A 26,493-nucleotide genomic window follows, 5' to 3' on the forward strand; every position below is an offset into this window, starting at 1 on the left:
GCAGGCCTACATAGTACATTCTGGAGAGAGATAAGGATGTAGAAGAAATGATTACCTGATAGAGGGATATGAACTGATTGTAGTCAGATGTTTTCACATTGGCCAGGTCCGGCATGCGTTGATGTGCTACCCGAACCCAACCCTCTTCCTCTTTGGCTCCCTGCTCCAGGACAGTCCACCGAGATGCAGCCAGGGCCATCTGCTGGGCTCTGCCTGCTGCTTTATCCAAGGCTGCAGCAGCACGGCCGTGAAGCTCCCTATGCAGTTCTGCATGGTTGTTCCTAGTCTCGGGGTCCAGATTACCCTCCAGTGACTCCAGAATTTGGCGGCAGTGACTCAAGTTGGCAAAAAACTTACGATGCTTTTGCATTTCTTCCTGGAGGTGATTTAGTCCATTCACATTAATGGCACCTTCAACCAATGAATCAGCCACCTCTATTATCTGAGCAAATTCATCCAAAGTTTGTTTGTACTCATCGGTGAGTGAGAGGAGCTGAAGAATTTTTTCCTTCTCCTTTAATATTCCATGTTCGATGGACCTAACTGCATCAAGAGCACGACTACATTCCTGAGGAAATTCTCCTCCCGGAAATTCCATGGCAAGCTTAGAGCCAATGGATATAAGACGCTTTAGCTCATGGCGATGACCTTGGTTCACAGCATCGAGGTTTTCCAGCTCCTGTAATTTAGAATGGGCAGGGCTGTCCGAGCGGCCCAATCCTTCAAGATGTTTTCTTGACTCCTCAATCAGCAAACTCAAACTGTTGATACAATTTTGAAACTCTTCCCATTGCTGAATGCCATACTTGGTTGTGTCTTCATCTTCCTTTGCGGTATCACTAACATTCTTGGCCTGGTCCTTCAAAGATGAAAGACAATTCTGAATCTGCAGAACTGCATCTTCGTTGCAAATTTGGCTTATTACCCCAAGGTTGTCCTCAAGTAGCCCTAAGTTCTTTCCAACCTTCTCAATTTCTTCATCAATACCCAAAAGTTCACTTTCCTGGACCTTAATATCACCAACTTGTCGGATGGAATATATTCGATGTTCAATAATTTCTAGCCAGTATGAAATCACCTCAATGGTTGTTATGTAAGTGCTCTCAATTACAGCTGCATCCCTCTCCTTTAAGGCCTTGCCAAGATCTTCCATATTCTCACCCAAGTGTTGCTGCACCTCCGATGAATCATCAGGTATACTTTGAGACCTAGTAGCATAAAGTATGAGCCCAGACATTTGTGATGGACTGCACACATTCTGGAGGTTATTGAGCCGCTCAGCTAATGCATTGGTAGCAACATGGAGTTTACTTTGACTCTGAGAAATTGGCTGCTCTGAAAAATTTCCATCATACTTTGGAAGTGACTCTTCCCTCTCCTTTGGTTTAGAATCTTCTTTTTCATATTCTCCTCTTGGAAGAGCTGCTCTTTCCAATGGGGTGTAATATGTTGTTTTGTACTCCACTGCCACAGATTCCAAAGGAGACTGTGAAACCCTACCTGGGACTGACGCAGCTTCAAATCTTTCACCTGGAAAATGTGTTGTCTCTATTGTCTTAATTTGAGATGATACCAAAAGTTCTTCAGGAGAAGTTGATGAAATTTCTTGAGGGCGGCCGAGATCAGCTACACCAGTGATTAACTCTTTAACTGGACTTGGTTCTCTGGAGTGACTCTTGACAACCTGAGAATACAGCAATGCTCCTGGAAGATATGACATTTCTTTTTGGCCAGTACCTGTAGTACTAGTTGAAGGGAGAGGTTCAGATATAGTCGGAACTGTTTTTTGTGTTGAAATCTCCGGGAAATCCTCATGTGGCTTCGGATGTTTCACCTTTCTCTCATCACTTTTATGCTTTCCATGTTTCTGCTCTGACTTTGAAGGTATACCTGATGGAGATGGGGTATCAGGGGAATCTTTGCGTGACTTCCGTGATCTACCCCTTTTACCTCCTTTAGCAGAATCACCACGATCAGGAGCAGATGAAGAAACTGAACTTAGAGTCTCTTTCGTTATTTTCCTACTAGCTGGGTCAATCTCCTTAGCTTGATCAGCAGTATCTTGTTCTTTAACCTCTCTTTCGTAAGTAGATCTGGAGTCAGTGGAATCAGGTGAAGGTAGATTGGATGCTTCATCTGCTGGTATTGTATGGCTGTATGTAATCCCTGTTGAAACAGTATATGTACGTCCATCAGTGGGGGTGGTGACCCTGGGATCACTCTCAGGAATTTCTTTTTCTAGATGGTGTGATGTAATTAACTCAGTAAATTGTATGGCACTAGGCAAGTCTCTTTGCTCTAAAGTAGATGCAGTTGGCTGAGACAATATTGCAGGCAAGTCCCCTGGCTGGTGACTCGTTATGGTAATTTTGGTCCGAGTAGGACTACCTGGTAATGATTCATGATCACCTGAATATGATGTGACTGAATGCCTATGAAACCCAGGGAGTTCTTCAACTATTTCATGCCTTTCTATTGTCTCTACAAAGGCTTCATCCCTAGGAAATTGTACCATTTCTGATTCACATGGAACTGAAGAATGGTAGTGTGATGTTACAGTTATGTTTTCTGTATCCTGAGGGGAACTGATATTCCAACTCTGCCTGATTATTTCTCCACCTGATTTCCCAGTGAGATGTGGAATTTCAACGGGGGTAGCTGCAGCCTCAGGATATTCTTCACCTGGAGTGTAATGAGTTGTTCTGTACTCCACTGTCACAGATTCCACTGGCAACTGTGAAGCTTTATCTGGGACCGATGCAGCCTCAACTCTTTCTTGTGGAGAATATGTTTTCTCAACCCTCTTTTTCCCTTTGTGGCGTGGAATTTCAACCGGGATGGAAGCAGCCTCAAGATATTCTTCACCTGGAGTGTAATGAGTTGTTTTGTACTCCACCGTCACAGATTCTACAGGTGACTGTGAAGCTTCATCTGGGACAGATGCAGCCTCAACTCTTTCTTGTGGAGAATATGTTTTCTCAACCCTCTTTTTCCCTTTGTGGCGTGGAATTTCAACCGGGATGGATGCAGCCTCAGGATGTTCTTCACCTGGAGTGTAATGAGTTGTTTTGTACTCCACCGTCACAGATTCCACAGGCGACTGTGGAGCTTCATCTGGGACAGATGCAGCCTCAACTCTTTCATGTGGAGAATGTGTTTTCTCAACCCTCTTTTTCCCTTTGTGGCGTGGAATTTCAACCGGGATAGCCGCAGCCTCAGGATATTCTTCACCTGGAGTGTAATGAGTTGTTTTGTACTCCACTGTCACAGATTCCACAGGCAACTGTGAAACTTTATCTGGGACAGATGCAGCCTCAACTCTTTCATGTGGAGAATGTGTTTTCTCAACCCTCTTTTTCCCTTTGTGGCGTGGAATTTCAACCGGGATAGCCGCAGCCTCAGGATATTCTTCACCTGGAGTGTAATGAGTTGTTTTGTACTCCACTGTCACAGATTCCACAGGCAACTGTGAAACTTTATCTGGGACAGATGCAGCCTCAACTCTTTCTTGTGGAGAATATGTTTTCTCAACCCTCTTTTTCCCTTTGTGGCGTGGAATTTCAACCGGGATAGCCGCAGCCTCAGGATATTCTTCACCTGGAGTGTAATGAGTTGTTTTGTACTCAACCGTCACAGATTCCACAGGCGACTGTGAAGCTTTATCTGGGACAGATGCAGCCTCAACTCTTTCATGTGGAAAATGTGTTTTCTCAACCCTCTTTTTCCCTTTGTGGCGTGGAATTTCAACCGGGATAGCCGCAGCCTCAGGATATTCTTCACCTGGAGTGTAATGAGTTGTTTTGTACTCCACCGTCACAGATTCCACAGGCGACTGTGAAGCTTTATCTGGGACAGATGCAGCCTCAACTCTTTCATGTGGAGAATATGTTTCCTCAACCCTCTTTTTCCCTTTATGGCATGGAATTTCAACCGGGATAGCTGCAGCCTCAGGATATTCTTCACCTGGAGTGTAATGAGTTGTTTTATACTCCACCATCACAGATTCCACAGGCGACTGTGAAGCTTTATCTGGGACCGATGCAGCCTCAACTCTTTCATGTGGAGAATATGTTTTCTCAACCCTCTTTTTCCCTTTGTGGCGTGGAATTTCAACCGGGATAGCCGCAGCCTCAGGATATTCTTCACCTGGAGTGTAATGAGTTGTTTTGTACTCCACTGTCACAGATTCCACAGGCAACTGTGAAACTTTATCTGGGACAGATGCAGCCTCAACTCTTTCTTGTGGAGAATATGTTTTCTCAACCCTCTTTTTCCCTTTGTGGCGTGGAATTTCAACCGCGATAGCCGCAGCCTCAGGATATTCTTCACCTGGAGTGTAATGAGTTGTTTTATACTCCACCGTCACAGATTCCACAGGCAACTGTGAAGCTTTATCTGGGACAGATGCAGCCTCAACTCTTTCATGTGGAAAATGTGTTTTCTCAACCCTCTTTTTCCCTTTGTGGCGTGGAATTTCAACCGGGATAGCCGCAGCCTCAGGATATTCTTCACCTGGAGTGTAATGAGTTGTTTTGTACTCCACCGTCACAGATTCCACAGGCGACTGTGAAGCTTTATCTGGGACAGATGCAGCCTCAACTCTCTCTTGTGGAGAATATGTTTTCTCAACCCTCTTTTTCCCTTTATGGCGTGGAATTTCAACCGGGATAGCTGCAGCCTCAGGATATTCTTCACCTGGAGTGTAATGAGTTGTTTTATACTCCACCGTCACAGATTCCACAGGCGACTGTGAAGCTTTATCTGGGACAGATGCAGCCTCAACTCTTTCATGTGGAAAATGTGTTTTCTCAACCCTCTTTTTCCCTTTGTGGCGTGGAATTTCAACTGGGATAGCCACAGCCTCAGGATATTCTTCACCTGGAATGTAAGGAGCTGTTTTGTACTCCACCATCACAGATTCCACAGGTGACTGTGAAACTTTATCTGGGACAGATGCAGCCTCAAATCTTTCTTGTGGAGAATATGTTGTTTCAACTCTCTTCATTTGAGATGGCACTAAAAGTTCATCAGGCAGAGCTTGGGCAATTTCTTGCGGGAAGTCGAGGTCATCAGTTACCGACAATGTGAATTCCACATTTCCCTCTGATTGAGTCACTGTGACTGGATGACTGGAAGGAATTTGTCCTATTGGGATGTCTTCATGCTGAGGTAATGCTTTTACAGTTCTTTCTGTTTGCATAGATCTTTCATCCTTCTCGTCTTTTGCAACAGGTATCTCCCTGAAACTAACTTGTCTATCAAGGGGTGTGACAGTGGTATTGTCTGGCCTGGGTTCCATTAATGGACTGAATGACTCAACTCTTGACTTTGTTTCTTTTGAGGGCTCTGGTTTTGATTTATCTATCACCTCAACTTGCCTAAATTCATAAGATTCTGTTACCCCAGATGGAACCTCAAATTCAATAGTTTGTACAATGGTGGTAGTATCATCAGCTCCTGGCGAATGTTCCTTACCGTCTTTGATTCCATGAGGTAAGGATTGGGGCGCATGCTTTGCTTTCCTCTTGGTTCCCTTTTTACTTTGAGTATGCTTGGGTCTGCTTTCAGCCAACGGTTCTTTAGAGGAGACAGTGGCTTCAACACTAGATGGTTTATCAACCAGCTCCTCAGTCAAAGGCCTCTGCTCAACTTCATCGGTTGTAACACTCTCACTATCTTCTGGGTTGATGAAAGATACAACTGTCTGTATAGTAATTTCCATTGGCTCATCTAAAGATGATAATTGTGAACTTTCTTCAGGTTGTTTCCGCTGTTTTCCTTTGCGTTTAAAGGTTTCCTCCACTAAAGAGTCACTGGCACCCACTTCCTTTGGCATATTACTGACCTCACTTTCATGCACAATCGATAAGCTTTTCAGCTCCTCCTTTGGCTCACTAATGGAAATTGGCTCCACTGGTTTATCATAATAGTCCTCAGGACTTGCAGGCTCAGATGAAGGTACACTTTCTGATTTTTCAGGGACCTCTGGTACTGATTTGGATGTCTGAACTGTACCACCCACATCACTCATGATAGATCCCTGAGACACACTCGCTGAACTGTCTTTAGACTTTTTAGATCTTTGCCCTTTTTTCTTTTTAGCATCTTTCACAGGGTGGATAGTCTCTTGGGGCTCAAATGGGACTTCCTGTGAGTCCAAGTTCTCACTGACAGTTGTGTCATCTAAGCTCAATGGCTGATCTGTAATCATTCTTTCATGGGGACTGACAATTTGTGTCCCAGATCCCTGGGAAGGTGTACACTCGATTTCTATGCTCTCTGAAGGAGACTGTTGAACTGCTGCTGGTGTTTCTGATGTGTATGGTATGGATGAGCCAAAATCGGTAGACTTACTGGAATCATACTTGGGAGACAATGGGTACACCTCTGGTGTTTCACTAGTATCTCGTAACTTTTTTCTCCTCTTTTTCTTCCTTTTTCTTTTTGCATCATCTTCGGGTAGGTTTTGCTCGTTCAATGTCTTGTCTTCTGCATCGTACCCTGTGTCATGGCTTTTTTCAGTGCCTTCAATACTCTCTTCAACTTCATCATCATCATCTGGGATGACAGCCTCTATTTTGACTTCTTCTTGTACCTTGGGAAGGTTAGATGGCAAATCAACATCTTCCGTTAATCTCACATCACATATGACAGTTGGTTCTTGCTTTTCTTGGCCAGTGATGATCGGTTCTTTTTCTGAGGAATGGGCAATTTCTTTTTCAGCGACGTGAATCTCTGAAATGACATCTGTATCCGGTTCTGTGGTGATCTTACCTTTATGCTTATGCTTGCCCTTTCTATGCCCTTTCTTTTTTGTCCCTGCAGAAGACACTGAGGAGGTCACAGGGGATTCTGAATCCTTTTCCTTTTCTATTGGCTTTTCAACTGCACTTTCTTCGACTGTCTTTATTTCTGTAATGGTGACTGAAGATGGAAATTCTATACTGACATCCCTTTTTATGATGTGGAATTCAACCCCATCGTCAGATGGCCTGATATTTTCATGTGTGTCTTCTTTTTGCATTTCCACAGCGGCTGACAACTGGGGATGAATATCCGCTGTTTGCTTTTCATCACCAGGTATCAATGGCTTGACTTTGGCTGAAGTTGTAATGTCAATTTTTATCCTTTGCATGGGATCAATTGTAATGGTTTGAGAAAATTGATCATGAACTCCAGTATTTTCAGGTGCTATTACCTCAGTCTGGGTGATCTCAGAAGATAGAATACTCTTTTCTTCGGGAAATTCTGTTTGTGTCGAGAATTGTCCTGAAACCTGTCCTTTGGATGTGGCATCCTCTTTCATATCTTGAGTTTTGGAGTCCAAAATGCCTTGATGCATCTCCACCGTTTCTAATGGTAGTGATTTATTTATTTCAACTACTCTTACCAGGCGATAACTCTCAACAGGAGCACTGTAAGTGTCAGTTAGTACCTCTCGAGGGATATCACCTTTCCTCATTGCATCTATTTCAATAACATCAATATCTTTTTCCAATGCAGCTGGTATGGAAGATGTGGTTATACTAACACCTTCTATCTCTACCTCAGGACTGTGCTCAATTTGAAAAACTTCTCTCAAAGAAGTTTTATCTTCTGGTGTTGTTTCAATTGCAAGTTCTCCTTGATCTTGTATTTCCTCAGGTACCCCCTCAGCAGCAACTGTTTTTGTATCCATCATTACAGTAGTAACAGGACTTATCACTTCTACAACTCTAACCATTTTGTATTCACTACCAGGGACCTGCTGAAGCTCCAAGTTACTATCTTGTGGGATTACATCTGAAGGCATAGCTCCCTCCACTACTGTATCTTTTAGTAAGGTTATAGAAGATGAAGGTGGTTGTATTTCTACAACCCTAACCTCTTTGTAGTCTGTCCAAGGAATCTGCTGAATTTCACTGCTTGGGTCACCACTTGTATCTAATTTTGGAATACCAGTTTCAGCATCTGATGGCAGTCCTTCAATATTCTTTTTGGTAACATGGGTAACATGCTGTGTGGTATGAGGAGCAGATGTTACCAACTCAATAACTCTCACTGGTTTATACTGTTCATAAGGAATTGCCTCTAGGACAATAGCTTTATCACCAGTGATATCATCTTCAGGTTCAGCAGGTTTGTCATATACTGTTGTTTTGCTTTCTACAGTAACTGCTTCTACTGTTGGTTCACAAGGAATATCTACAGCCTTCCCTTCTTCTGGCAAAATGGCTTTACTGGTATCTATTCCTACAACACTCACTTTCTTGTAAGTGTCCCCAGGGATGTGTTGTAATTGATGCCATATTTCTATTGAGGGTTCTCTTTCCTGTCTGCTGTCCTTAGGGTCCTCTCCTGTGTCCAACTCTGGTCTTAATTTCCTATCAGTACCATCATCTACCGAAGACACGGTGGTAATTGTAGATGTGATATGCTTTGTTTCACTCTCCAGTTTGACATCCTTCACTTTTTGAAACTCTGGTTCCTTATCTTCCACTTCCACCAATACTTTGTAATCTTGCTCAGGGTGATCATCTCCTTGATGCTTGAATGTAGTATCTGGCTGATCATGTTGACTTTCAGGAGTATATGTGCTAGTAATTTGATCAGGACCAAGTGAGGTGCTTAACTTCACCTCAGTTTCACCTTGCTCTGGATGTTTACCTGTCTCTGTCTGACTCATTTCTATTCTCACCAAGGGAACACCTGCTTCAGACACTTCAACTTCCTCAGGTAACTCAATTACTTCTTCAGTCACATGTTCCTTCCCATCAATTATTACCACTTTACGGATGATCTTTCTGGAGCGTCTAACTACTCTCCTCGTCACCTGCTCCACAACTGCTCTAACACTGGATGTAGTTGTCCGAGAGTCTTCAGTGTCAATGTCTTTTGGTACTTGGAATTGTTCTGATAAGCTTTCCATTAATGCTTGGTCAGGTGTGATGCCTGAAGGTGAAGTGATGATATCCCCTCCCTGCAGTAACTCTTGACCTCTAATGAGCACAGTAGAGGGTAAAACATCACCAGTGTGGTATGTAACTGTTTCTTGAGGTCCTGTAGAAAACTCAGCCACATGAACATCTCCTGGGACACCACCTGTCACTCTGCCACTGTATGACTGCGTAGTTGAAGTGACAGTTTGACCATCTGCTGTATCGGATGTACTCATTTGCTGCCCCTGTAAAACTACTTGTGAGAAAGCCATTTGGTTCGATGTTTCGGGTTCCACATCACAAGAATCTGAAGTAATTGTGGTAAGTCTCTGGACAGTTGCCATCTGCTGCTGGTGCCTCGTTGTTATAGTTTTTCTCAGTTGTCTCACGATTATCCGCTTGGTGCCATCTTCATCAACAATGACTTTAGTTGTTGTTTCAGCGGGATCAGAAACTATAGTTTCAAATGAGTGGGGAGTTGTATGAGTAATACTCAACTCAGAAACTGAGGTTATATGAGGTTCATTGGATTTATCATCATCATACGTCATTTCCACAACAATATCATCTGCTTCACTAGATGGAGACACCATTTGAGCCTCTCCAGCATACCCTGGTTTGGTCGAGATTTCAATAGTTTCTTCTTCACCAGAAACTTTCTTGATTATTTGAATATTATCCTTAAGGTTTTCATGCATGGGTGAAGTCTGGCAATCTCTTTCAGTTACTTGAGGAGTAAAAATTTTCTCTTTGGTCACAGGCTTATGATCAGCAACCTTGACAATTTCTGCTGCTTCTTCACCTTGTTCAACTGAAGCCTCACAAGGAACTCTTTCTGCTTCAATAGACCGAAGTCCTTGCTCAGTTGAAACGATGGGTTCCTGAGTAATTTCTCGACTGGTATCTTTCAATTCTCCTAAACTTGCCCTTTCAACCATAACTACTTCCTCGTCTATCTTCTCCGATTCCTTTTCAATGGATATAGGTTCAGGTACTACTACAGGTCTAGGAGTAATATCAACATCTGGAAGGTCTATGTCAGAACTAGGGGCTACAAAAGCTTGTGCTCCAACATCCAGGCTTCTCATGGCAAAGGTGTCATCGACGGGTAACTGGGAAGGAATTACAATAAAACCCTCATCAATAACATCAGGAGGGGATGGAGTTGGGGCATGCTGAAGGGTTTCAACAGTAGTTCTCTTATTCTCTTCGGGTAAGGGAGGTTCACTTGATGGGCTCTTGGGTTTTTCGCCAACTAGGGCATCCTAAAAAGGCGATCAAGTCAAAATATTAGAAAGATTGCTAAGCCAAAACTGAAATATAAATACAGCATAGGAGATTTTAATATGAAGATAGCAGAACAAACTAAGCAATATGAGAATGAAAGCAAAAGCCACCAGGAAAAGCTACCAAAGTGTCACTATAGAGAAGATCCAAATAGAAGAAAATGAAATTATAATTTGTAGGTATGCGAGTGGGAGAGTGAGAGGAAATCAGTAACCCAGGGCAGATTGCAAAGAAGCAATGTTCTGGACTAAGCCACCTGGAGAGAACTGAAGACCATATTTGTCTCGTACCTGAAGACTGTCAAGACGGACATTAATAAGATGCCTGACCTCGTTAAAAGAGGGTTTCAAGGGGGATAGCTGTCGATTTAGTTCAGTGGCCAATTTCTCTACTTCTGGAAACTCGTGGAGCTTTTCACACTGTGAAGTTATGTCCATGAGCTGATTTTCTTTTTCTGAAAGATCCTGCAGTAACTTCTGAAATGGTAAAATGACAAAGTGAAATTGAAAAGTGTGTTACTAATAAGGCAATAACAACTATTTCCCACATTTTACATACCTGATGAGAATCAATTTTATTTTTGATGTCCACAGAACTTGCTCCAGCAATATCTCCAGTTAAAGTTGAACTTATTTTCTGAAGCCATAGCTCTAACTCGGTCAGAAGTTTCTGATATTCGAATATATCTTTAAGTCGCTTCTCTTGGATGGCAATTGCATTCTGAAAATGATATTCACCATTATTCAATAATGATGGTTAAATCATATTCAATCATACTTACCTGTTTATTTAGACAATAACTATTCCAAAACAAACATTTTAAGATGTGTAACAGAAAAGAGGCAGGAATAAAGGAATTTTAATTTTAAGTCATCAAAGACTTTCACAGACTTTCAAGAGGTTTCACTGATAACAATGGCACTTAAAATATGCTATTCAGGTGATAAAAGAATAAAAATATTAAAATTAAAAAATGCGAAAATTATCAAAAAGTGTGAATCGCAAAGCCTAATTATATCATTTCTTTTGATTCCTTGGCTCACCTGTTGTAGTTGCTGATGCATTAAATTCAGATAGCGCCAGAAATGAAGCATAACTTTAAAATATGCAAAAATATACTGAGAAGGTACGCTTTGCCCTAATAACTACTTAAATTGTTTATTTAAACAGAGACACTGAAATAATTCAATTCTAAGTCTAAAATTGATGCTTAGAATGTAAACTGCAACTTTTAATGAAATTGCAATTCTAGAAAAGGTAGGGCTGTATATTTAGGGTAATTTTCCCTTTGGCTCAGTGATTAGTGTGAAGCGTACTCTGGATTATGCTATAGAGTAACATTGTAAATCTGTCATTACATGGGAAGCAATCACAAAACAAACACACCCACCTATATGAAATGTCTTTTAAAATTCCAATATTGATGAGGGATGGTGACTATCAACATATTTCCATGAAGGCTTTCCATGATGATCATTAGGCTTTGTTGCCCAAAAGAAAGTTTATGTGGCCAAAATTTGAATATATCTATCTTGAATTTGTCGTGTATAAATTCAGGGAAAAAGGACCATATAGTTGCATTAATGTGTTTAAATCATTCAAGAGTATCACGGATAAACAGGCAGATTATTCCAATGAATTGAAACCTACTGAGTGAATAATGTGCATAAAATAATATCCTAACATAAGCATGCATGTAATTTATTTGTAAGTCAACTTATCTTTCAATGAACACTTAAAGCAAAGTACATGATCTACTATTATGCGTATCTTATATTACTCTAGATATAGAAGATAATGGAATTTGTAGTACTTGGCCCACATTACTGTCAAATCATTCAGTCTCAGAGCTAGCCATATTCACATCTCTTGGGCTTAAAGATTGGTTTTTATACATGGGAACATGTGCTGATTGTGCCATACCATCATCATTTTCACTTGCATTGACTACATTCTGGCTGCATTTTTTACCTGGACACAATGCTGAATGGTAGAATTTAATTATAATTGTCACCAGGATTTCAGCATTTAGTGCATTCAGAGAAAACAGGAAAAGTTTAAGTTATTATAAGGTGCATCAAGTTTGCCCACCATTTATTTACAAGCACTGTGCTATGAGCCATGTGTTGAACCATGGCCCTCCAAAATCACTACCAAAATGGTACAAACAAACAAGACAGAGATAAAATTATCACATGGTCTTGCATCTGTGAATTCCATTCTGTTATTTGACTCTATTTCAGTGAAAATTAGAGGTTTGTCATTTATTTCTTGAGATATTGAACAGTTGGTGCCATATGTATCAGTGAAAATCTACCTCAATTATATCGTGAGTAAGGATTCTTAATATCTCCCAAAGTCATCCCAAGGAAAATTGATGAAAATGGATCCCTTATGCCAGAAAATGCTTTAAATCAGATATATGCAAAAATGATAAAAAATGAGTTTTACTGATGGTGATAACGTATGATTTTGTTATTTGAATTGAAAAATAAACTTATTAAATAGTTTAGCTATCTTAATGGCTAAAATTAGCATACAAAGCGTAGTGTTTGCTATGGTATGGCAAACAATTCCATTAAAATTGAAGCTTAAGTGAGATTAGTATAGAGCTGAGTACAGAGGAAACCCATCATAGTGTGAATAACAAGGGTTTGAAGGTCTTACAATGGCACGGAAAAAGGTGATAAGCAGCAGTTACTTGTTTCAATATGAGAATACATGAAATAAAATGCATGCATGTTTCTCCCAGATATCTAAGTATGCAATTTCAAGCAGAGCAATTTTTTCTAGGCAGGGATATCAAAATTTACATAATAAATGTGTCCATTACAGGGCTTGAGGGTGAAAGCTGCTTACTGATTTCCATTCATGAGGAAAGCAAAAGGAGTGTTCAAGCAAGCGGTACAAGATTCTAATCCCTACCTTAACTGCTGTAAGAGCAATCTTTGCTTGGGAGAGTAGAATGTTCAACTGGCCCTTATTGCGGACCAAGCTTGCATTCAACTCTTGAACCTCTACATCTTGAGGCAAACTTGTAAGTAATCCTTCTAAGCGGATTACCTCAGTTTCTCCCACCACAAGCTGCCCCAGCAAATCCTATAAGGGGTCAAGAGATTTGTTTACCAGCTCTTTTCAATCATTTCCTCATTTTCAAAATTAGTATACAAAGTATTTAAGAATTGGGACTTACTTTTAGTTCCACGTCCATGGGCTCCAATTCATCAGTTGGCATATTTGTGAACTTAGTTTCCATATTTTGAGCAAACTGATCAAGCTGTCCTATTTCTACCATTAGTGATGCCTAAAATAGAATGAGACATATCAAATACAGTTCTCACCAAAAAAAATGAAAGGATTTCCATTCTAAATGCACATCATTCTTTCAGACAAAAAAAATCAAAAGTTGGATGACCCCATTGTCAGCTCAGCATCACAAAATAAATCATGACAGTTAAAAAAAGAAGCATTCATCAGAAGAATATAGCATGCACTTCACATTAAGATTATTTGTAACAGGATCTACAATAGTCAGCACAGCACTATTTACAATATTCAATATATGGCCATTCACAAATTATGACACATGATTTCATAAATGCAATGATTAGCAGAATGACTGCACATTAAGTCTTGTGAGCCCAAAAAGTGTTTCCACATCAAAATCCCCATTATCACCAATCCAAAAACCAATGAAAAACTACACTGAACCCATTATTTAAAATAGTAATTCATAAGCACTTTCACCGAATTTCACTGAACAAGAAGATATGTACAGATTAGTTCCTATGAATTATTCATTAAGCTTGTTCTCAAAAGATTTTTAGAAGAATATTATAGCTTTGAGTTCCTTACACTATAGCTGAAATCCATTGGTTTTAATTGCACTAAATGACCAACCAAGAGTATATGCAACTCAATTCCATAGGAAGTCAAAGAAAATTCCAGTCTATATATTTGAGTGTGACACAAGACTATTATTGCTTCTCTAGCTTGGTGAAATCTAGCTAGCTGAAAAATGTTGGTACACAATCAAGTTGATTTTTACTAGGTTACTCTATTTCACTTGATTATTCTTTCCAGTCAATAATTCAACAGATGGTTATGAAAATGCATCCAATTGTTGAATAACACCTGCAAATTAATATTAACTGAGCAAATTAGGTTCTTATTAGCATTGTTAATAATGGTATTCAATCAATTTGAAATAAATTCATCATAATTCCATTATATCCATGAGAGCAGCTGCGGAAATATAAGACCCACAAAGAGATGCGTGTGCACAATTTGAGGCATCTCCTAAGCTGTAGGTATTTTTAGCATAAGTTGTGATTGGCCAAAAAGAAAATATGATGGTATTAATACAATTAAAAATAAATAAATCAAAGTAACTATATTTAAGTCAACTTCAACTCTGCTGGTAAGTAGGTGGGTAGTCTACCAAAAGGGAACAAACAGGATCTCTTGAGAATTCATAATAGTAATAATAATAATAAAAAGCAACAATGTTTACCACACAGTAGCACAATTATGGTGTTATCCAAGAAATCTAAGGGAAGTATGTTGGCATTATGCAAATGGATAAAACATTGAAATGAAATAGAATAACTCATTGGCTAAGGAATACCAACCTGACAAAAAAAGGTGCCGATAATCCAAAGAGGAGAGAATATTAGAATAATCATCAGCTATGTAACTAGAACAATCTCAATTTCCTTCATTATGCTTAGATGCTATCTACACAGTGGATGCATTCCTAACTGAGGAAATGGAACCTGAAGGAACATGTAAGAACAATGTTCCAAAATACAGGGATTCATAAATTAAGGAACAAATGGATGCCCTGCATTAAAAATAGAGTGCTCTGGGAATGGGAGTAACATCTAGTGTTGATTATATTGATGAACATGGAAATAATTCAAAGTAAAATGACTTAGATGAATATTTTGACATAAATTAATAATTTAATTTTATGATGCAAGTAAAAGAATGATTTTCTAACTAATGAACTAATGGTGATGATTCTTCTGATTTATTACTAAAGACAACTAAAAGTGGCCCTAGTACAATACATGTGTGTGTATGTATTTCATATATTATATATATATATATATATATATATATATATATATATATATATATATATATATATATATATATATATATATATATATATATGTATGTATGTAACATACATACTTGAAGAAGGCCTCGGAGAAAGCCAAAAGCTTAAACAATTTACCGTGTGAGTGTCCTTTCAAATGTTGCTATTCTATTTGTGTTCTATTGTGCCACCCCAGCATTATATATATATATATATATATATATATATATATATATATATATATATATATATGTGTGTGTGTGTGTGTGTGTGTGTGTGTGTGTGTGTGTGTGTGTGTGTGTGTGTGTGCATACATACACCCACATACATCTAGTTGACTGAAACTGAAATGAAAGAACTATTTTCTATTTCCATAGAATGATATTTTACGCTGGGAAATAAAATGAACTGTGCTCAAGTGAAGAGGAACTATTTTTTACACAGCTTCAATGAATGTATATTTTGCAAATAAGTTCAGGGGCTTCCTAAAATGAAAATTGAAAAGAGTGAAATGGTCCACAGGTAAAATTAAACACTTATTCTGACAAAAATAATTGGGGATCATAAACTATAAAAGCTTATTATTGAAAATGAATATCCTGGAATAAAGTATCCTACTATGAGTAAAGCACAACTCTTACAAATAATTTGTCATGCACAAAATTAGCTAAGTAGAGTAAACATTTTCTACACAAACACAAATACATATGCAACAGCAATGTTTAGCAAATCCAGGAACAATTTAACATCCAGTAGTTACAACCATTGACACCTATCTAAAAGCATTAGTATTAAGACTGGAAGAATACTGAACTTGGATATGGAAAAAAGTGGTCAATCTTAGCACCCTTTTCATGTTGACTAAGACTTAAGACTCATTTCTCAAAAATTAACATACAATATGCTCCACTTATTCCAAGCCTTATGCGGAAGCCAAAAATGCTTTTAGATGATGAATTCATGGTATTTTAAGTCATTCAAAATCAAATAAAAAACAGCACATTGAGCATAACAGTCACTCTCTCACACCTTAAGCGCGTCAAGGCCATCCTGGCCACTCCTGGGTACAGGAGGCATCTCTTCAATTCCAACTTGCACTACTTGCTGAATTAGTGTTTCTGCATCTGGCAGTCCATCCAAGGGATATTCAAAAGCATCGTTTGACGAGCTCAAGTAAGTGCTGTCATCCCTCCAGCTTCCCAAGCCACCAGGCAGATCTGCATACAACTGTTGTGTGGGGCCACTCCCAGGAGATGTTGGCAATGACGCTATTTCATTCCTGGAACTGTCTTGCCCCTTGGGCTCCTCAAACCCACCACCTCCTTTCCCTCCACTCTCATCATCCTTATCATCATCCTTAGGAGGGCCGTCCCTTGCCTTTTTAGTTTCCCCCTTGTTTGATAAATGGTGAGCCAGAAGCCCCTGCCAATGAGCTTCAGCATCATCCAACATCCATTTGTTCATCCAGAAGGAATCAAGGGGTAAATTCTTTTCAAGCCTTCCTTCTTGTGACAATTCACCTTTCGGAAGCTCAATTTCTTGATTGCTCACTGGCAATCTTGAAGAGCATGTGATGTCACTGTATTCTGCAGGCTGTATCATTTTGGATACAAGTTCGTTGCTCCTTTGCACAATGTCCTCAACATCCTGAAGAATAGATAGTGTTTCCTCTTCAACCTGACTCAGGTTGTGCTCCTTCAATGTGGCCTGTGATGGTTCAACACCAGCCGCCACTGTGTGCCCACCTTCAAGAGAGCTGGCTGGTTCAAGAGAAGTCAAATCTATCATTTGGAATTCTCCTTCCATTCTTCCAAACTTTGCAGTGCCATCCTCACCCAAGTCTTCTGCACTCTCACGACATGGTGATTCAAGTTTTTCAATGTCTAAATCTAACACAGGACTAGTATCTATCACTTGTACTTCAGACCCAGAATCAGGTGAAGATTTCCCACCTGGCATGCCAGCCATTATGGAGTTTGCTACATTACCCACATAGTTTAATTTAAGAGAAGTTAAACTTGCCATAGATTCATAAAAATCTCTTTCTGCAGCTTGTATCTGCATCATATCATAAGAATTTGGACTTACAAATGAGACAGAGGAGGTTTCTGCCGGTCCAGAAAGTTTTTCGGCATCTGAATCTATAAATTCAATTGCATCACCTGGAGAGACTGTTTTATTCACAATTTCATGGTTCGATAGTGACTCTTTTGCAACAGGCAATTCTTTTGCTATGGGCAATTCTTTTGCATCAGGCAATTCTTTTGCATCAGGCAATTCTTTTGCATCAGGCAATTCTTTTGAAACGGATTCCAATTTATTCTCATGTTTCTGTGACACACTAGATTTGATAGTAGGCATTTCTTTGTCACTAATCACAGAATCACTGGGATATTTGAATAAAACAGTCTCATCAGGGGAGACCAATTCCTTATGTTTACTTTCATAAAATTCTTTTTCAGCAGATTCTAAAGCAAATATATCATAAATGTGGACTTCACCCGCTGCTGGCAAAACCATAGACGGCTTATCAATTTCAGATTTGGCCAAAATAATGCTATCACCAGTATTTTGGGAAAGTTTACAGGATTTGGAATCTAAAACATTGTCAGGAGACTGCTCAAATTCTTGTGAGATATTCTGTCCATACAACTTCTCCGCATTATTCAAAGAATATGTGTCATAAACGGGTGCAATGTCTTTCAAATGAGAATTATCAATCTGACTTTCAACAGCTATTAGAGATTCAGGCTGAGTCTCAGAAGGCCTTGACTCAGACTGCTCATTGGGTGCTGACATCTTTTGTGTATCATCAACCTCCAACCTTAAAGATTCCACTTCAAAACATGGTTTACTGATGTTTTCTGATTTAGCCTTCAGATCAGAGTTACCACTTACAATTTTCCAATTCACCTCGGCATCACAATAAGCACTTGAGGCCAGCCATATGTTTTCTTGGCTTAAGTTAGAAAGAGCTACAATACTATCTTTAATGGCTGGTGTTTTTCCGACCTCATCGAAACTGGTATTAAGTGAGCAATGAAGAGCTTTTTCTGGAACCTTCTGATCTCCTATCACCACATTGTCGTTCAATAATGGTTCTCGTGGCTCCATTTCATCCTGTGACTTGATTGTATCAAGGCCTACTGAAGGAATATTTTTATCTTTCAAGTTTTCATTTGATTCTGAATCTACATTTAATTTATCAGTTACAATCAATGCTATCTCAGCGTCCTCAGCTATAACACTTTCGAGAGTAGGAATTGCTCCAATTTCCTTAGGTAACACATTGGAGACACCAATCACAGTCGGTGATGATTGACCAGAACTTTCATGCCACAATTTTTCTGAGTCACCTAATACATTCAAGTCAAATTTAGGCACTTCATTCAATAAATATGACGATTTTTCATCTCTAACATATTTTGGTGTTTCAGAAGTCTCAGAATTATGAACCGTCCCTATTTCCATTACATTCACACCTGAACTCTCATCCACTGTAGAAGATCTTTCAGATTTTCCAGAAATTAGGGGGTGAATGTTATCATCTGATTTCATGTCACTGCTGATCTCATTTGATTTCACGACAATTTCACTGTGCCCAATGGCTATCCCACTGCTGCTCATGTCAGTGATTGATGGAACCTGAATCTGCCCTTCACTTAATTCAACAGGCATCTGCAAACCAACATTACTTTCTAAAGGCTTATGCTCCTCAGTAATGAGCTCTGCTGAGTGAGAGGTAGATTTTTTATGAGACCTATGCCTCTTCCTTTTCTTAGACACATCTGAAGTAGGGATACTAGAATTTAGATCTTTGTTCTTGTTTTCTGAATCCACTGAAGCAGTCTCAGGTGGAATCCCACCAATGGCTTCCTCTAAAACTATCTCAGATGTTGAAGTTATTGCTATTTCCTTAGTCCCTTCCGCCTTTAATTGAGTGACTGATTCCCGATTGCATTGGTCATCTATCTTACTCTCAATGCTTGGAATTATTTCTCTAACCATTACGTCCACTATGGGCTGTGGAGAGGGCACATCTATGGACTTTCCTCCTTGTGTTTCATTTCCGGCAGTGGCAACACCAAGCTTCAAAATGTTCTCCTCCTCAACGACAATCACTTCAGATGATTTATCTACCAAATTTCTTTGTGACTGCTCAACAACTTTGTCTGGCCGCAGAACAACCATCTCGTCCTTATTCAAAGTTGAATCACTAGATTCAGATACCTTTCTTTCAGATCCTCTCTGCAGCTTTTCTTTCTTCTTTTTATTTGATTTTTCCAAAACCTTTGGGCTCTGTGGTTCATGAGTATCTTCATGCTTTGGTTTCAAATCCTTGATTTGGTCACCAGATTTTTGGCCTTGATCCCTATCTTTTGGTAGTTTGACTGCTTCCATGATTACTCCTTCAGTCGGGGTCACACTAACAGATTCTGCAACTTGAGTGCTCCTTGAAGGCTGTTCAGAAGTTTCAATATTTTCCAATTCAGGAGTTGATTCCTGTTGCCCAAAGGATTTTTGTGGTTTCCTCCTTCCTCTCTTGGTTTCAGCCCTGGCAACTGGGCTCTGTGGGTCTGGGGATAAGCTTTCCTCATGCTTATCTTCCTTTACAACTTCTTTACAGACAGAGGTGATTTGATTTGCCTCTTCCAGTGCAATATCAGGCTGTACTTTCCCTGCATGATAATCTGCTACTGACTCTTTTGCCATGACCATTCCGGGGGAGCATTCATCTACAGTCTCTACTGTGCTAGTCACCACAGTTTCAGTTTTTCCAGAGGATTTATGAGATTTCGGCCTCTTCCTTTTCTTAGTTGCATCTCCAACGCTGGGGCTGGGTGGTTCAGATCCCAAGGGATCTCTACAAACTTCTGCTGTTTTTTCCACTCTTTCTGATTTTAAAGCATTTTCTATTACCTGTTCCCTTTGAATCTCAGGTAATATTTTTTTCGAAGCCTCTGCAATATCATGAGTCATTGTTTCATGCAAGGGTGAGTCTTTAGATTCAGTAATTTTAGTTGTCTTTTCTTCAAGCAAATCTTTTCTAGGAACATCCACAATATTAGCCTCTTGCTTTGCAGCTGCCTTGTGGGATTTCTGTCTTTTCTTTTTCTTTGAAGCCTCACTAGCATCACAGCTTCCGGGTCTATCCGATTCATCCATTTTAATTTCTTTATCACCCAATTCTATTTTGGTATCAGGTAACTTAATTGGGCTTGGTGGTTCATGCTGGAAAGCTGAAGATTTGTCAAATTCAGAAGTGATTTCATCTGCTGGGATAGGAGCCAATGCTTCAGATAATTTCAATTCTTTTGAATGTCCCTCATGTGAAACTTCTGTAGTGGACAATAACTCCTCCACTTCAAGTGATGGTGTGCCCTCATTATCACCCAAGACAGTGGCCTTGGGCTGGGCGATGGAATCTGATGCCTCATCCTTTTCACTCAAAGAAGGAATTCCCTCATCATTGCTCACCTCTGTAACTCCAGATTGTGAGTGACCTTTACTTGACTTCTGCCTCCTCCTCTTCTTTTGCACAGCTTTTGATGGGCTTGAAGGCTCATCAATTAATTCTTCCTTTGATTTTTTATTACTGTCATCATCATGGGAAGTCTGTGTATCTGATGCATTCTTTTCCAATGGTTCCAATGCAAGTATGGGCTCAGGAAATTCAACAGTTTTGGAGGCAATGGTGACAGCGTCAACCTCTGAATGTGACAAAATTTTTGATGAGTGTGTTTCCTCTAAATGTTCTACACTTCCTGTTTCTTCTGGGACATGTTGCTTTCCCTCTTCCCCTCTCTTGTGAGATCTCTGCCTTCTCTTCTTTTTAGATTGCTCTTTTGGAGAGCCTGGGTCACTGACTTTCTCCTTCACTGTGTCTACTTTGTCTACTTCCGTAAGTGGCTTTGAAGAAGGGATGCTTTGCTCTTCAGAGAGGGGGCCTTCAAGTAATTCTTCTTTGGTCAAAATTATTGGAGAGTGTATAATCTCAAAAGGTCCATCTTTTGATGGAATGTCCATATCTATCTTAGAAGAAGCGCTTTCTGAAACATCATCTTTTGGCTTTAGAGTGTCTTTTTGAGGCTTCTGCTTTCGCTTTTTCTTGGTACCTGCCTTTTCACTAGCTGCAGATTGATCCAATGGACCATCTTTCTGTTTTTCCTCTTTAGTCATTACATGCTGCATCACTTGGATGCCCTTTGTCCCTTCGTCCATCTTCAATGGAAGCATGCTCACACTTTCAGGTTCTTGAGAAGATTCTTGCCCACCCGAAACAGTCTCAGGAATGCTCTTCCCATCTTTCAAGCCTCTTTTGTTTGACCTATGCCTATTCTTCTTCTTTGTTCTATCTTTTGATTCTGAATCAGCATGGCAACTAAGCTCTTCAACTTTTTTAATACTTGCACCTTGGTTTAGGAATTCAGTCACATGTGCTATCTCATGTTTTTCTTTCAAAGCATCCAAGGAGGAACTATCACATATGGGACTGACTGCTACGTCAAGTTGTTTAATACATTCATTTTCTGGTGGTATGTTTGGTGTCAAAATCCCAATATCTGAGGTTGGAGGAGTTTTAGCCATGAGTTTTGGAGTCCTATTCCTCTTCTTCTTCGATGCAGCTTTACTCTGAGGACTTCCAGGTTCTGTTTTGTCAAGATCATCCAACTTTTGGTCACCCTCATCATCTTTTACAACTTTAGTCTCTACTGTCTCCTCATCAATCACTGAGTTGTCCACAGTAATGGCATCCTTACTAAGCACTTTTCTCACTGTTTTTGGTCGATGTTTCACAGATCCAAAAATACCACACTGTTCTGATGACATAGAAACTTCATCTGTCATCACATTAGCTGGTACTTCTTTATGATTTGCTAGAACTTCAAAACTTTGTTCTTGTGGACTTTCTGAAGTTTTTGAATCCAACTTTACACCATCTTTAGAAACACACTCAATGGCAGCTATGACTTTTGAATCCGCTAATTCTACCTGGCAATTACCATTCTCACGATCAATTAAATCTCTCTTCTCTTCAACCTGGGCATCAACTCCCTCACAAACCATAACACTCTTAGGGTCATCACTTTTCAGATCCATCATACTTGGACTCTGCTCAGATAGAGCTTTCCCATCTCCCTCTAATTTTACTGCACTGGTGGGCAAAATTTCAGTAGTTTCCTTGACCAAAGTCAACCTCTCTGAAGTATCAACTGCAATTTCTTCCATTTTGCATGGCAATATTTGAATTTCCTTCTCACTGGTCATTGGTAATCTACTACAAATTTCATTTTCTGGATCTACCTCTGAATTTTCATCACTTATTTTAGAAGTCCCATGCTTTGGCTTCCTTTTCCTTCTCCCTTTGACAGGCCCTCGTGAATCAGTTTTCTCAACTTGTGACTTAGGAATATCTCCATCAAGTGGAACAACTTGTTTAATTGCATCAGGGTTCTGCAACCCATTAATTATTTCCAATCCAACAGTAACCTCTCCATGGGATGCTACCGTTGGCTCCTCCACCATATGCTCCTCTTCTTTCTGAGGCTTCTTCCGTGAGCCTCTCTTCCGTTTCCCCTTGGACTGAGTGGCCTCCTCCTGATTTACAATGGTTCCAGAATCAGCAGTTAGCTCTGGCTCAATAAAGGGCCCTGTTTCCATTGATGATTGCGTACAGGAATGAGCATCTTGGTCTTGACTGGCTGTCTTTCCTACTGTCACATCTATAGGTTTACTATCAATGGAATCAGAATGAGATATCAAAAGGTTTTCTGATTGAATTACTGTTGGTTTCAATGGTTTAATCATTGATGAAGCAATCTTTTCTTTGCCTAAGTCCTGACTTAAGTGAGAACTCTTGTCTCCTCTGCCTTTAGGGACAGATCTTTGAACTGAAATATCAACTTTTTTGGTTTCGCCAGTGGTCGTGGGTTCATCAACAGACAGGATTCCTCCCTTTTGCTTTTCTCCCTTTCCTCCTTTCCTCTTTTTGGATGGTGCCGTATTGCTATTCACTTGCATTGGCTCTTGGCCTGCCTCTTTGGCAGTATCTTCGGGAAGCAATTTTGTGCCTACTTCCACAACAGTGGTTTTGCTGCTAGGACCCTTAGTTTTTACTTGGGTGATTTGGACATCTTTGGTTCCAAGAACCGACTCAGTAACTTTTGTTTTTGTCTTTCCACCTGGTTCCATGCCTGCAATTTCTTCTAAAGCTTTTTCAATTTCATCCTCCTTCTCATCTTTAATTGCAGCTTTCTTCTTTTTGTGACGCTTTTTTAGTGATGTTTTCAAGCTTCCTTCATCTATTGGTTTCAGAACCTCTGAATCATCTGGCTTATGTTCTGTTAGGGTCTGGGAAGCAGCCACAGTAGGAAAATTCTCCAGAGTGGAAGATTCCATGACAGGAAGTGCTGTTTTTCTCACTTCATCAACGGTATTGTCAGTTTCTGATATACTCTGCTTGGGAGTTCCTTTCTGAGAATGCCTCTTGCTTCTCTTCTCCTTGGCCTTTTTAACTTCCTCATTCAGTATCTCTACCTGTTTTAAAGGATCACCCTCAGCTGTAGGAATTGGAAGATGTTTTTCAGGGCCATGGTATTTTTCTTGTTCTACAACTGTCAGTGATGACACTAGCGTAGCTTTTTCTAGTTCAAGTTGACGCTTAGATGAAGATTTTTTCTTGTTTTTAGTTAGAAGAGGTGCAGAGCTATCAAGGATACTGGGTGAGGGTTGCACATCTGGGGAATCAGATAATTCAACTGACTGGCTCACACTCATATCCATTTGAATTGTTTCATCACCTAAATTATTGATTTTACCATCAGATGTAGAATCAGATAAAGCAATAAAAGGTTTAGGGTCAATTTCTTTGGAAGACATATGCTGCATTGCAGGGAGAGAAGATGCATGGACAGAAGAGAGAACCGTGGATTTCTCATTCGAATAAGTTGGATCAGACAATGCTTGGACTGCACTTGGAGTTAACCCCTGAGCTAAAATTTGAGCATATGATAAATGTGATTTCTCAACATCCTTAGGAATACTTACGTGCTCTTTACCATCCATTACCATTTCCATGTTACTGAATGAAGAGTCTGTGGTTATATTTTCAATAACAGGAGGACTAGAGTCTATATTTAAATCATGCAAATTGTCACCCTTGGCCAAAGAAATATTATCATATTGAAAAGGTTCCCTAGGTACATTACAACTAGACTCAATTACAGTGCTATCAACCAATGAAACTGGAACCGGTAATATCTCCTCTGCCTCATTTTTATCAAGTCCACCTTCTAAACCTTGCTCACTGCACACCAGAGATGAAACACCTGTGTCAGGTTGTTTCATTTCTTGGGGTGGTTCATCAACGTAATGGCAAATTGGGGAGGTGTCATAGCTAGCTGGCGTCTCACTAGGCTCACAGTATATCCCTGACTCTGGAGCATTCTCTTCTTCATATTGATCGGAAGATGTGTACGTTCCTAAACCTGAGTATATTAACTGCTGACCTGAGGCAACAAATCCAACCAAATCTGGATGAGAAGGTTGAATAAATTCAAACATGACTGGTGGTCCAACCTGAGTAACACCTGCTCCATGATGTACCACTGTTTCAGTAGCACTTGTAAGAGCATATGCCAGTGTTGGATCTACACTTGGAATAAATTCTGGTGAACTTATTTCAAGCTGCTTTGAAAATCCCTGTATTACATTTCTCTCTGGACTCTCAATCACATCTTCTTTGGTTGGAGCCAACTCTTCATTTTTGATAAACTCTGGCACTGGTTGAATTGTCTCTTTCTCAAAAACTGTGATGGTTTCTGGAGTAGATATGGCTGCAATCTCATAAGTTGAAACTTCTGATTGCGTTATTTCTGGTTCTATCCCACTAACATTTAATGACGTGTGCTCATAAATTTCTTTGTTTCCTGTTTCTTTTGGTGTGGCATTCTGAGAGGCTTGCAATCTAATCATTTCAGGCTCTGAACCAGATTCTGCCTGCCTTGTCTGAGAAGTCTGCCTCCCACGCAATATGTCTGCATAGGAGGGCTGGTCTGAGCCTGGGATCCACATTGGGCTGGGGGACCTCCCCCGTCTGACTGGCACAGACATAGTCTGGGCTGGGCTCTGTGCCTTTTGGGAAACTGACTGTTGTGGTTTTTTGCTGATACTTCTGCTACTGCTCTTGGAATGTCTCTCTGTTACATTTCCCTCCACGCAAACAACTTCAATATTAGGTTTCTGGCCAAAACTCGGCGAGTGAGTGATTTCTTTTTCCAGTATTCTCACTGAAGAGTATGCTTGATCCTGCTCTTCATTCTGTTTTTCCAGAAGTTTTGGAGAAGTTAGACTCTGATCATACTTCATTTCCTGCTCAATAATGGAAGTTATTCCAGGAGATGAAGAATTTTCTGTTTTCAAGGTAGATTCTGTCAGCTCAGATGAATGTGACTGAACCACTGGCGTCTTGGTCTGACCTTTCCCTGTCTTCTTCTGGAGCTGTCTCCTCATTGGAGACCTTCCACGTCTTAATATCTTCTTGGATTCTCCAACTTGTTGTTGGCTATCTTTATCTTCATCAGGTTCACTTACACTCTTTGCCTCTTTCTCCAATGTTTTGGACACAGAGGAAATCACAACAGGAGAAATTGAGTCTTGACCTTGAATTTCTTCTTGAGGTTCAATAATGTTGGAACCCACAGTAAGTTTATTACTGTCTTCTCTATCTTCAACTATGCCTGCTGATTTCATATGTATATCAGTTTCAGGCATCAAGGTCACCTCCTTTAATGGTGAAAACTTAGGAATTTCATCCGTGTCTACAGGGTCCTGGAAAATACATGGACTCGTTCGACCTGCTGCAATGTCAGCATATGAAGGTTTATCTCCAGCGGGTGCTGAAAATGTAGATGCTTTTTCAGAACTCTTAGTCCATGGTTGAAGTTTGGACTGTGCCTTCTGCCTCTTCCTCCCATCTGAGTGTCCTTCAGCCCCAATTGCTTTAGTTGGGCTCACAGCTTCTTTTTCTGGAACTCCACTGGTCACACCTTGGCCATTTTGTCCAAGAGTCTCTGGACTTAACACCAGGTATGGGTCTACTTCATGGACTCTCCCTGTCAGCTGATGGATCTGCTTTCGGATGGATTCCAAGTCCAGTTGCAGGGCCTGTGTGACCATTCCAGG

General features: G+C 40.1%; 2 protein-coding genes across 2 annotated transcripts in view; both read right to left on the reverse strand.

Annotated features, from left to right (window-relative positions):
• The window catches only part of LOC139699463 (muscle-specific protein 300 kDa-like), an 89,415-nt gene extending 78,963 nt beyond the window's left edge, over positions 1-10,452 (reverse strand). Inside the window, exon 1 of the mRNA XM_071598186.1 lies at positions 56-10,452. Within this exon, the coding sequence (XP_071454287.1) occupies positions 56-10,006 (9,951 nt within the window). The 5' untranslated portion in view covers positions 10,007-10,452. The remainder of the gene's footprint in view (positions 1-55) is intronic.
• On the reverse strand, positions 10,412-26,487 carry LOC139700174 (microtubule-associated protein futsch-like). The gene is made up of 5 exons (XM_071598754.1): positions 16,339-26,487; positions 13,399-13,509; positions 13,131-13,304; positions 10,764-10,925; positions 10,412-10,681 (listed from the first exon to the last, which is right to left on the reverse strand). The coding sequence occupies exons 1-5, from the start codon at positions 26,485-26,487 to the stop codon at positions 10,412-10,414; spliced, it is 10,866 nt and encodes a 3,621-aa protein (XP_071454855.1).
• Positions 26,488-26,493: the final 6 nt, after the last annotated feature.

The sequence above is a fragment of the Hetaerina americana genome, unplaced genomic scaffold (genome assembly GCF_022747635.1).
Source record: "Hetaerina americana unplaced genomic scaffold, ioHetAmer1.1.p SCAF_10, whole genome shotgun sequence".
NCBI lineage: Eukaryota > Metazoa > Arthropoda > Insecta > Odonata > Calopterygidae > Hetaerina > Hetaerina americana.